We start from the raw sequence: 12,248 nt of genomic DNA, 5'->3' as shown, positions 1-12,248 counted from the left end.
ATTTGACCGTTTCTTCCACCATTCGCGCGTACTCGGAGAGGTTTGCCGAGTGCATGGCATAGGCGTATTCCTCCCATACCAAGATTTCGCCGTCGACGATGGGAATGTACTTGGCACGCGAGTAGTCGATGACATGTGCCGAAGCCAGGGATAAGGAGAGGAATAGTATGGATCCAAACCTGTGAAATGAGGTTGTTTTCTTATTTTTTCGCAATTTTTCTGTTTTTCTTTTTACGGCCCACCACCAAGAAAGTTTGTAAAAATTATGCCAAGTGGCTAAAAGTACGTTGAACAACTATATCTAACTTATACGAGTTTGCCTAGTGGCTTAAAAAAGGTGTACAAAAAAGACAAGGGAGTCACCTTAGGTTGTCCTTGTGGACCACCCTCCCTTTAATGAGGACCTCGGTCCCCAGGTCTGCTTCCACTGCCTTCTCATCACATAAAGGTGTGAGTTTGTTTCCGAGCCGTCGGTTGGACTTAACCAAAACTCTGTCACCAACGTCGAAGACCGTATTCTGCCGATTTGCGTTCTCCCTAGCTCTGAGCATCGTCTGAGCCTTTCTGATCTTTTCTTGTATTTTTCCTTGTGGCTCATCTGGGTGAGCCTGAACCACATCGACTGGTCTCTGGTCGGTGACCGAATGGATCGACTTATTGTACTCAGTTGTAGCCAGTAAAATGACTTCTACAGTGTCATTTATGCCTCTGTCAATCTTTAGGCATCTGGCTAGCTCTAACAGGGTGCTGTGAAAGCGCTTAACCTGTCCATTTGAGATGCTATGCAATGGTGGTGCATTTGAAATGCTGACCCCATAGTTGTTTGCGAGCATAGTTACTATGGTAATTCAATGACAGTTCATTGTCACAGTAAATGGATCTGGCTTTAGGAAAAAAATTCATGATTTGCATTAGAGCTGGCTTCAGATCCACAATGGTTCTTGAGGGGATCGGTTGGACAATAGCAAAATTAGAGAACTTGTCGATGCAAGTTAGAAAGTATTTCTTGTCAGTGGAGAAAATGTCTATGTGTAACATCTCTCCTACATGTGAGGGGATCGGTGTCTCTCCAAGCTCTTGTTTTTTGGGGTGTCTATCATATTTAGCCCTAGCACATGTTTTGCAATTTTGTACTATTTCATTGGCAATTCTTGCCATCTTTGGAAAATAGTACTCCGAGAGTACCTGCTTAATATTTTCCTGTGCAGACCAATGGGCCCTATTATGCTCGGCTGTGAGGATTTCCCTTCTATCTCCCACCGCAATTACATCCACTACGCGATTTTTGCAATGCCAGAACTTTGTGGCCGGGTATCTACGAACCAATGAATCTTGTATCATTGCAAGCGTGTGTAAGTTACAGTGGAGAGCATTTACGCATTTGGGTGAAATTACATCTTCGAGCTCGTCTAGCAGCGATTCGATACAAGTATAGCTGATCAACTAGCGTTTCTTATTTCCAAAAAGAATAAAACTTTGTTTTAAGGGTAAACGCGCCTCTTCTAGCACTATTTGGTTTTAAAAACAATTCAAGGGTTTGTCTGTTGTCTCAATGGTGTTGGTGAGAGATACCTCACTGTGAATCGTTGCTGCGCAGGACTCAATTTCTTGTTCATTCACAGCGTTGAGCTGCTGTCTTGACAAGGCATCCGCAACCAGATTGTCCTTGCCGGGTTTATAGAAGATACGTGCATTAGACTCATCAATGCGCGCTTTCCATCTTTTGATCTTCGCATTTGGATTGGATTCCGAAACTGCGAAGGTCAAGGGTTGATGGTCAGTTATTAATGATATTAATGTCTTTTACCCCATACAAATAGTGCCTTAACTTGGCAATTAACTCTCTCATCTGTCTCCTCTTGAGACAGGACTGCACCTATGCCGTGAGCGGAAGCATCAATCGTTAGATCGAATGGCTTCTTAAAATCGAGGGTACCTGAGCACTACATTCTCAGATGACAAAATGTCGCGCAACTTCTGAAACGCCCTTTGCTGCACTTCAGAGAATTGAACCTTTATATTTCTGGACCTATGCTTACTGACTGCTCCATTTTTACCCTTCAAAATATTGGAGATGGGTCTTGCTATTGCGGCGAAGTCCCCAATGAAACATCTGTAATAACTTGCGAGGCCTAGAAATGATCTGACCTCGAACATTGTTTTAGGTTCTGGATACTCCTGTATTGCCTTAACCTTTTCAGGCTCCGTCGTGGCGCCAGTGCTGGTGACTATGAAACCAAGAAAGTTCACGCTTTTCTTAAAAAATCGTGACTTTTCAACGGAGACCCTCATGTTTGCTTCGTGTAAGCTTTTTAGGACCCAATCCACGTGTTTAATGTGGGAGTCCTCATCTTCTGAAAAGATGATTACGTGATCGACATAAACATAGCAAAATTTGCCAATCTGCTCTCGCAGTATGTCGTCGATGGTTCTTTGGAAGATGCTTGCTGCATTCTTTAATCCAAAGGGGAGCCTTTTGAACTCGTATTTCCCCCCGTTTACAGAGAAAGAGGTTTTTTCGCGGTCGCGTTCAGCGAGTATGATCTGGTGATAACCAGACTTGAGGTCTAATGTTGAAAAGAATTTGGCTCTTCCCAAATTCCCCAATATCATTGATATATTTGGCATAGGGTATTTGTCAGACACGGTTCTTTCGTTAAGTTTACGAAAGTCCATTACCAACCTCATTTTCCTATTGCCCGCTTCATCAGTGCCCTTCTTGTCTACTACCCATATTGGGTTATTGTAGGGAGAAACTGACTTTTGAATTATATCATTTTTTAGCAGATCTTTGATTTCTTTATTAACGAAATCAGCTGCTCCCATTGGATATGGGTAAAGCTTGGCATAGATCGGTTGCTCATCTGTGGTTCTAATGGTAGCCACGACTGATGTGTTATATGGCAACGCCTCGTCTGAGTGTGGAAAGGCCTTTTGTCTGGTCTTTAGCATTTTCAAAAAGGAACTTCTAGCTAATGGGAATGCCTCTGCACAGTCTATTAAGTCCATTTAAGCTGTCCTGAAGCTAGACAAAGCGAAGCAGGTGCCTGCTTTAGCAGGTCAAGGCCTACAATCCCATCAAAAGTTGACAAGTCCGGCAGAATAAAAAAGGTTGCCTTTAACCCAAACATTGTAACAAAGCATTTTTGTGTAATTTGTGTCTCGCCGTGAATGGAATGAATTTTGAAGGGGGACTCTACAGAGTGGACCCCTTTTAACCCTTCATGTGGCCGAATGAAATTCTTGGCCGCGCCCGTGTCTATGAGGAATCGCATGTGAGTCCCTGCTATTCGTCGTCTGATGACGGGTAGCAGGGATTTACTCCTAAAAAATTGAGGCCATCAGAGTCATAACTAGCATCGTCATTGATTTGTGCCGCTGCGCTAGAGGCCGCATCAGTGTACGCCTCTGCTTCCTGTCCCGCGTCTTGCGTGACGTGATTCAATCTTTGCTGATTTCTCTGACCGCCTGTGCGGTCGGATGCGGGGTTCTTCCTATTCGCGTATACCGGGGCCTGAGTGGGCTGCAAAACACTTGAGAAGGAAGGATCGACCTCCATGGGCACCGGTGCACCATTATTATTATGCTGCCTACTGCTTCGTTGATCCATCTGCACTGGGGCCTTATTTTGCTTGCTAAAGTGTGGATTCTTGGTACTGCTAGCTTGTGTTTCGGCTTGCCGCGATAGCCTCTCCTGTTGGTGACCCTGCGCTTTTGCATGCGGCTTGCGCTCTTTGTCCTCTAGACTTTTTGCGAAATTAGCCGCAAATGTGTACCTATCATGATTTGACTCAACTTCTTGCGCGAGAGCTAGCGCTGAAGGCAAATCTCTGGGCTTTGCTGCAAAAAGCACATCTGTAAGACTGCGCTTGAGACCCGATATGAACACACGCAACGCATCGTCACGGAATTTTTCGCATAGGCCCTTTGCTAAAGTTGGCTCATATGACATGTTAACTTTGTTAGTGAGAAGAGTGAGTTTCTTCTCTACCTCGTCGTAGTACTGGAGCAGGGACAGGCCACCTTGCCTCAAGGTACCTAATTCCTGTTCAATGACGTGAATGGGTCTCTTGTCACTGTATGTGAAATCTAGGCGATTTATTATCGCATCAAAATTCAATACTGTACCAAATGAGGCCAGCACCGCGTCTGCGGGGCCCGTGATCTTGCTTCTTATAATGATAACAGCCTGGTAATGACGAGAACTGCCATTATGTGGTCTAAAGATCTCGTAAGCGGCTAATGCTGCCTGCCTCCAAGATACATAAGCTTCCTGTACTCCTGCAAACTCAGGTAAACATTTGACGGCATCTAGTGGCTCGTCACAGCGAATGTCGTCTAATTCCTATAGCAGCATATGCTACTACTCGTGGGGCGGCAACGTTTGCTGCTGCTATTTGTTGAGCCAACTCATTAATTCTTTGGGTCAACGCTCGCTCCCTCTGCTCGTTTGCAGCGGCCTGTTCAGCTAAAGCACTGCTGACAGCCGACCTTATTACTTCCCTAAGCTGATCTGGATCCATTTTACCTAATGGGGGGAAACTGCAGGGAGAGGTCTTGTAGCCGAGGCTTCGATGCGAATGTCACAGTCGGAATCTGAGTCGCTAAAGTGCTTGCGAGGTGTTCTGTATTGGCTGAACATGCGCAGGCCAGTGGCCGCGAAAAGCAAAACAGGTCGAATTACGTCGTAGCTCTGAACCACGAGAACTGTATGTATTGATATAGCACAATTTTAGACACAGAAAGTAACACAAAGTAATTTTAATAACGAACTGGATGATAAATTGTTTTAACTAGAATTCTCAAGGCAGTCACTCTCACAAGTTTTAGAAACCTAGTTCAGATTACTGTTATTAATTATGATCTGTTGCAATATTAAACACTCACAAGTACTAAACTAATTTTTACAAAAAATTAAGACTTTTGTATAAGAAAAAATTTTGGCTAGAGTATCCACTTACATGATTCAACTAACACAAAAAAAAATATTTCTTTATTATGTTGGTCACTCGCAGCTCCCTCGCTGCTGTCTTAATTTTTTGTTGGTCACTCGCAGCTCCCTCGCTGCTGTCTTATTTGTTGTTGCTTGTTGCAGATCCTGTGCTGCTGTTTGGTTATTAGTGGATGTGGAGTCCGACCACTAGTTGGGCGCCAATTACAATACTCCAGTCCTGTTAAGGGTGAAGATTAGGTTGAGAGGCAAACTGAGCCTCTTATTGCTGGCCTTGGGCTCAGACAATAAAACAAATTATTTTATATTTAATATTTATTTAAGCGACTTACTGGAAGAGCGCTGTATTCAAACTGATTTTTTAATACATAGAATATTTCACTTAAGCTAAGCCAAAATTCGCATCACGCCCACAATGTCATGGTCGGCAATCCGACTCAGCAAATCTTCGGCGATAACGGAAACTCTTGCAGCAAAACAAAAGTGTCCGGTTACCGTCGCTGACCATTGCAGCTATAGCGCGCTGATACAATTTATGCAATGTCGCAATTGCGAGGGCTGCTACTTAACTTATGGAGCACGCGATAGCGAGGGTACATTATGAACTTATAAAATATCCTATGTTAAGTGTTACTTGTTAACTTATATACATATTTTTTCTTCTTATACATGTACATTGGGGGTGTTCTTATTTTCAAAAATTCGAAATTCACCAATTGCCGGACATTTTTTTGTTCCTTTTCGCCTAAAAAAAACCTCAAACAAATTTGGGGCCGATCGGATAATGTTTAATGGGCGCGGAACTCACCTAAAGTTTTCAGTGTGATGCTCCCATATAAGCATACGTAGCAATGTCATAAGAGTGAGCGAGATGGCATGCTAAGAAATAAAATGTCAGTACATTGTGAACACTATTGATGTTATATTACAAAAAGATAAAAAGAATAGAATCAAATGTTTCTTAATTAATGGTTTTAACTTAAATTTTTATTATTATCACTGACTAGATCACTTTTTTTTACAGTGGGGTATTTTTTTTATAAGCTTCAACAACTTGAAGCAATAATTGTTTTTCTTCCTCGTTGTTTGTGAGAACTCTGTTGTATTTCTGCATAAATTTGACTCCCCTTCTGCCATATCATTTACCACAAGATCACGGCAGTATGACAAACCTTGCTCAAATTCAAATGTTTGCTTCCAGTTCGATGGAACCAGTTCAAGTATCAGTTTGTGGTAGCTTAGCTTTCTCAAAAAAATCCTTTGTTTTTAATCACACAAAGTCAGATAAGGAGTGTTTTTGGAAGTCTACCAAATTAGAGTAATGTCTACTATTTTTCATTTGAACATTTGGTTCCTTTGAGTTAAGATTGCTAACCATACGAATTTTTTCTTCGGAGGGGACATTCGAATCAAAAAACGACAGAGCTATTAAGTCTTCGGCAAGGTACCATAAATGATTGCTCATTTTTTTGAAAGGAGCTTCAATAGCGTTTGTGCACTGAAGCCATGCTTTAATGTACATTTTGTATTCAAAAATGCAAAAAACACACAAACCATTTCTTTCCATTTTTACATATGGAGGCGGTACGGTAGGATTATTGGACTGCATCCAGATTTTTTTTTCCAATAGAACTGCTGCTCCTGACTAATTGCCTGTATTTGCAGTCATACGAAAAGCCATTGACTTGATCAACTATATTCCATTTAAGTAGCCTGTCAAAAACTGCCTCAGCAATATTTTTGCCAGTTGAAGATTACACTTTTAGTGCATCACTGCTATCCATGAATTGAGGAATGTCTGAAGAATATTAAGCAATGAATCTGTTGAAACCTGGATTTTATTACTTAATTATTTTACCTTTTTGGGCTGATGTTCAATCTTCGTGTTTTCTTTTCCGGGTAGCTTGTTTTTCTTGTCGCTCTTGAGATCTTTTTTCCCGTGCATATAATGTCATATCAACACCAACCATACAACCAGTACGTCCTTTCTGTCGTTGCATTTGTAGAAACTGCTTATCTTCCTCAATCTTACTTTGTTCTAGTGAATCTACACTTGCAATGTTGAATAAGTCGTCCACACATTCCACAAATGTGTGGACATTTTTTTTCTGAGATTCAGATCTTTTCTTGGGAATTGTTTTTTTTAATATGATTCCAATCTTCATATAATTTCATTAATTTGGCTGCAGCTTTATTAAAATCCCTGTGCGGTATACGGGCTTGTTGCCAAAATACTATCACTGCACTGATTGTTAGTCTAGAACTTTCCTTTGCCAAGAGCTTCACAAAGCATTTGAAGCCTAGTAAATCCAATCAAATCCACTTTGATGCACTTGACACTATTTCCATTTCCAATAATTGTTTTCTCACACGATACCACTTTAAATGCAAAATTTACACTCAGTAACAAATGTCGTGTACTCTACTTGTTTTGAGTATTTGTACGATTAAAACTTTCCAGAAGAACCGAACTTCTGAGCAGCTGTTATTTTTAAAGATTGTAAATTGTAATTGTAAATGGCGCGAAACACATGCCATCTCGCTCACTCTTATGATATTTGTATAGTGCTATGTATGCTTATATGGGAGCATCACACTGTAAACTTTAGGTGAGTTCCGCACCCATCAAACATTATCCGATCGGCCCCAAATTTTTTTGAGTTATTTTAAAGGAAAAAAAAATGCCCGGCACTTAAAAAATAGTAATATATTTTTTCCCCCATACAACTAAGAACACCCCTAATGTACATACAGTGTTGGAAGAAATAGGAGAAACGGCAACCTACTTTGATTTTAAAATCTTCTTTTGTTAACGTTGGACAAATTGTTCGACCTGCAAATCAGTGTTCACGAATGTGGGATAGTAGTTCTATTTCATAAATTCTGCGATTTCTGCCATTGAACGACCAGAGTTTTTTAGTTTTTTCATGATTTCCTTTTCTTCCTCTGAGAAGTGCGTGCAACGACCCAAAACTTGCTGATGGACTGCATATAATGTTAGTAAATTAAAACAGAAATCACAACCAATTTTAATGGATATTAAATACCTTGATGTAGAATATTAAAATAAAACCAAAAATTAACTTTGATGAGATCTAAAATCTTTTTGACGTGAAAAATACTGAACGTTTCTATTATTTTTTAAAACCGAAAGGGTATAGAAGAAAAAAATTTGCGAAAATAGGTGTCGAAATTAATAAAATGATTGCTCAAAAAAAAGTGCTTTCAGCTATTCATTATAAATATAAACAAGAAAATCGGGGTCGAAAACATGCCACAACATCAAAACTTGACCAGGTCAGCTTGGGAGAAGCGAAAAAAAACCCATTCCTTTAATCGGAAAAGCTAAAAAACAAGCTAGATGCATCAATAACGAGTAGAACTATCCGGACAAGATTGGTATCATTTGGGTTAAAGGCATATAGTGCTAGCAAATTACCGTGTTGAGCAAGCAAAATATAAAACGGAGAATAGATTTTGCTACTCAACATGTTCTTCGGGCCAATTGGAAAAACGTGCTATGTTCGGATGAAACAAAGGTCAATTTGTTTGGATCTGATGCCAAGGTGTCTGTAAGACGACAAAAAAGTACTGCTTACCGTTAGAAACTAAGGTGGAAACATTATGTTTTGGGGATGCTTTTCTTCTTCAATTGTCGGTCTGTAATTTTGGATAAAGGATAAAATGTGCGGAATCAACAAAGTAAATATCCTTAGCAATACTATGTTTTTTTTCTTCCGAAGAAGAATTGGCATTAAAGTGATAATATCAGCCGGAAAACGATCCCAAACACTCGTCCGAGCTGGCAAACACATCGCTCAAGGAAAAAAAAATTAAAGTTAATGTTTTAGAGCCGCCGTCTCAGTCCCCAGACTTAAACCCAATAGAACAATTTTGGGGAATATTAAAGAAGAGGATTGCTGGTTATAAACCAAAAAAAAGCAAGATTTATTGGAAAAGGTCCATGATGAATGGTATTCTATAGAGCTAGAAATCTGTGCTAAGTTAGTTGATTCCATGGGACGTTGTTGCCGCGAAGTAATGGAAAATAAAGGTGGAACGGCTAAATATTAATTTAACTATTTGTTTAAAACTAAAATTAATGTGTGCCTTGAACAACATTATATTTTGTACTTTTAAAAAAAGTAGGGGGAAAAAAATGCCTTTGTTTTTGTATTCAATTTATTCCAAAAAACATACAACATAATTTTTTTTATTGCTTGCAACAGTGTCTTTAAAAAAACCATTCAGCTTAAAAAAAAGTTGTGTTTTGCCAAAGATAGACTCAAAAAAAAAGGAAATTGTATGCCGTTTTTATAATTTCTTCCAACACTGTATATGTACACATGTATGTATTAACACAACAATAAATACAAAAAAAAAAAACGGTTCACTTCAGTATTAGATTAGCACTGTTTATTAAACTTCACTGTCACTTAACTTTGTACCTACTCGGGTGCCATTAAAAATCATAAGAATTTTTATTATCAGTAAATTTCTTTTATATAAGGTATGTACGTTTCACAATTATAACGCCACCCATACCTATATTTCAAATATTGGTCTAACAGTACAATTCTCGATGTTACAATGTTCTACCAAAATACTTGTTGGGGCACAACAACAACATATATGAACTTTGGGATTAATAGGAATAACGGTACTTTTCTATTTACGTAAATTTGATTTTGAGCTTGTTTCATAATTACAACGCCACTTTCAATAAATGCGTTTTTTTTTCTACAACAGTTAACAGTTAGACATATTTTTTTATGAACAATTAAAATTTGCTTTTTTTTTAGAAATGACATTGAATATCCTTTGTAGGTATCCTTAAGCTTTTGAGAAGCTTTTCCCTCGATTGGATGTTAGAAGCTACAGTTTGAATCTAGGTGTTGGAAAACAGTGTATGGTGCATGGTATACCGAAGTCGGCGAGACGACTTATTTCCTTCATTGAAATTTTGTAAAGTAGCCCTGAATACGGTTGCCGATGTGCAAACAGTAATAAATGGGAATAACACAGTAAAATTGAAAAAAAAATAGGTTTATTTTAAAACAAAGTTCCTTATTATACCCTTGCAGAGAGTATTTTAAAATTGGTCAGATGTTTGTAACGGGGAGAAGGAGACGTTCCCGAACCCATAAAATATATATGTATATTCTTGATCAGCATGAGAAGCTGAGTCTATCTAGCCATATCAGTCCGTCCGCCAGTCTGGTGCAAACTAACCTCACGAGTCCATTTGGAAAGCTATTGGAATGAAACTTACCACTTATAACCTGGGTAAAAAAAGTATGAAAATCATCCGGATCGAACCATGGACGGATTGGATGGAACATCCCTAAGAAATTTACTACTGTGATATAAAACACAAAATCCCAAAGTTTTAATCAGATCGTATAAATAGAACAAAAATTGCAGTCAATATGTAATATATATGTGTATGCGTGCCGATCGCTGATGTATGTATATGCATGTACACATACAATTTTGCAATGGCATGGGGAAAGCAGAAAAATAAATTGCGTATATAGCGAAGAAAAGGAAATAAGATTTTGTTAATGTATTGATAAATTGAGTAACGGAACATGTCAAAATATTATTGCCAAAAACTGTAAGGGTATATAAACTTCGGAAGTAAGCTTCATTTTTATCAATTTTTTAAGGCTTTAAGCCTAAGAGAACGCAACAATCATTGGATAATTTTCAAAAACAGTAAATTAATCAAAATAATATATGGAAAGATTAATTAATGTATTGCTTTTCTGTTTATTTATAGATAAAATAAGTGATAGATATCTTTTGTATGCTCTAGACAGATATTGGCATAATGGTTGTCTAAAATGTCATTGTTGTGGAGCAATGCTAGCAGAGGTTGGCTCAAGTTGTTTTACAAGGCGAGGCCTAATACTTTGTAAAAAAGACTACTCCAGGTAAGACATTTAAAACGATTCCAAGAACTTTTCAAAAACAAGAGTAAGCTTGATTTTAATGCATACATACCAGAGAACTGCATTGAGTCGTAAATTTTGCGGTGCACTCAATCATTGAGTTTGATTTTCCCTTACTCGTGCTAACTATAAGTTACGTGCTCGAGATAGCGACCCTTTTTCCCTTCCCCCTAAACAATGAAAATGTCCGTCCCTCTGGCAACAAACCGCACAATGATTCCGAAATTCATATCGACCGTGTCTCGTAAACTCATATTCAACTCATGTGCAAGAAACCCTAAGTTAGATTGGATTCGGTCATTCAAGGTGATTCGTACTTACAAACGATCTTTACGGGTTAGCGTTCTTTCGACAACAATCAAGATTGCTACTCGTTCGCGAAGTTAGTACCACCGCAATTGATTGCAACCAATTGGTTGCGGTATTCTAAATGATTTTTTAGTTTTGAGTAGGAGAACAGAGTAAATATGTTATAGGAAAGCTATTGAGTGGAATGGTCGGAGCTTGATTGATTTTTTTATAGTATAGGGAATAATTAAATTGGTCAGATGTTTGAAACGCGGTAAAGGAGACATTTCCCATTAAGCATACATATTTTGTCCTTCTGTCCGTCCGTTGGTGCAAATCAACTTCACGTGGGTAAGATAAAGTATAACAATCAACCGTTTTGGACCACAATATTATGGAGAATACGGTGGATGAGGCTGCAGTAGCCCAATTCGACCAATTTGGCCATGGTTTCAGGGTTGCGCATGTTGAGTCACCGTACACAGCATCCAACCGCTCTTTAATATTACTTCGCGATTTCCTTTGCAAAAACAAAACTAAAATTACCGACAGATATTGCTATTTTTCCATTTATCCTGGTCAGGACGATAAGAAGAGTTCAAAAAGCCATGTCCGTCTGTCCGTCCGTCTGAAACTCCTACTAGACCGTAAGGACTACAGAGTTGAGTAGTCTTGTATATACTGCACAGTTTGTATATGTCGGATTCAGACGGATCGGATCACTATATCATATAGCTCCCATAAAAAACGGCCAAGTCACGAACTGTGACTTTATTCAATAACTTGTTATTTTCCAAGCTATTATAAAATTTAATATTTAATTACTTTAAAATTAAACATTTGTCAGTTATATATATCTGTTAACTTGGGTGTACAAACTTAAACGCGGTCGAAGTTAGTCTGGTATTATATATGTCGGGGCGCCAAGACTTTTGTTTATTGCACTCATGTTTTAATTTATAATATTCATTTTAGACTTTTTAATTTCACTTGTACTATTTGCTGTATGGCTAGTTCCCGGGGAGGTTGTTGACTGAGCTCTCTAGCCCGAGGCC

At 38.8% G+C, this 12,248-nt stretch overlaps 1 protein-coding gene across 2 annotated transcripts in view; it reads left to right on the top strand.

The window, feature by feature from the left end:
• Nucleotides 1–12,248, top strand: part of LOC6652115 (LIM domain transcription factor LMO4.2) — a 148,562-nt gene that overhangs the window by 67,727 nt on the left and 68,587 nt on the right. For both annotated transcript variants that reach the window (XM_047009904.1, XM_047009905.1), the window contains exon 3: nucleotides 10,734–10,887. In XM_047009904.1, coding sequence (XP_046865860.1) covers nucleotides 10,734–10,887 — 154 coding nt within the window. The remainder of the gene's footprint in view (nucleotides 1–10,733; nucleotides 10,888–12,248) is intronic.

This window comes from Drosophila willistoni, assembly GCF_018902025.1.
Source record: "Drosophila willistoni isolate 14030-0811.24 chromosome 2L unlocalized genomic scaffold, UCI_dwil_1.1 Seg168, whole genome shotgun sequence".
Classification (NCBI taxonomy): Eukaryota; Metazoa; Arthropoda; class Insecta; order Diptera; family Drosophilidae; genus Drosophila; species Drosophila willistoni.
This window is presented reverse-complemented; position numbering and strand designations above follow the sequence as displayed.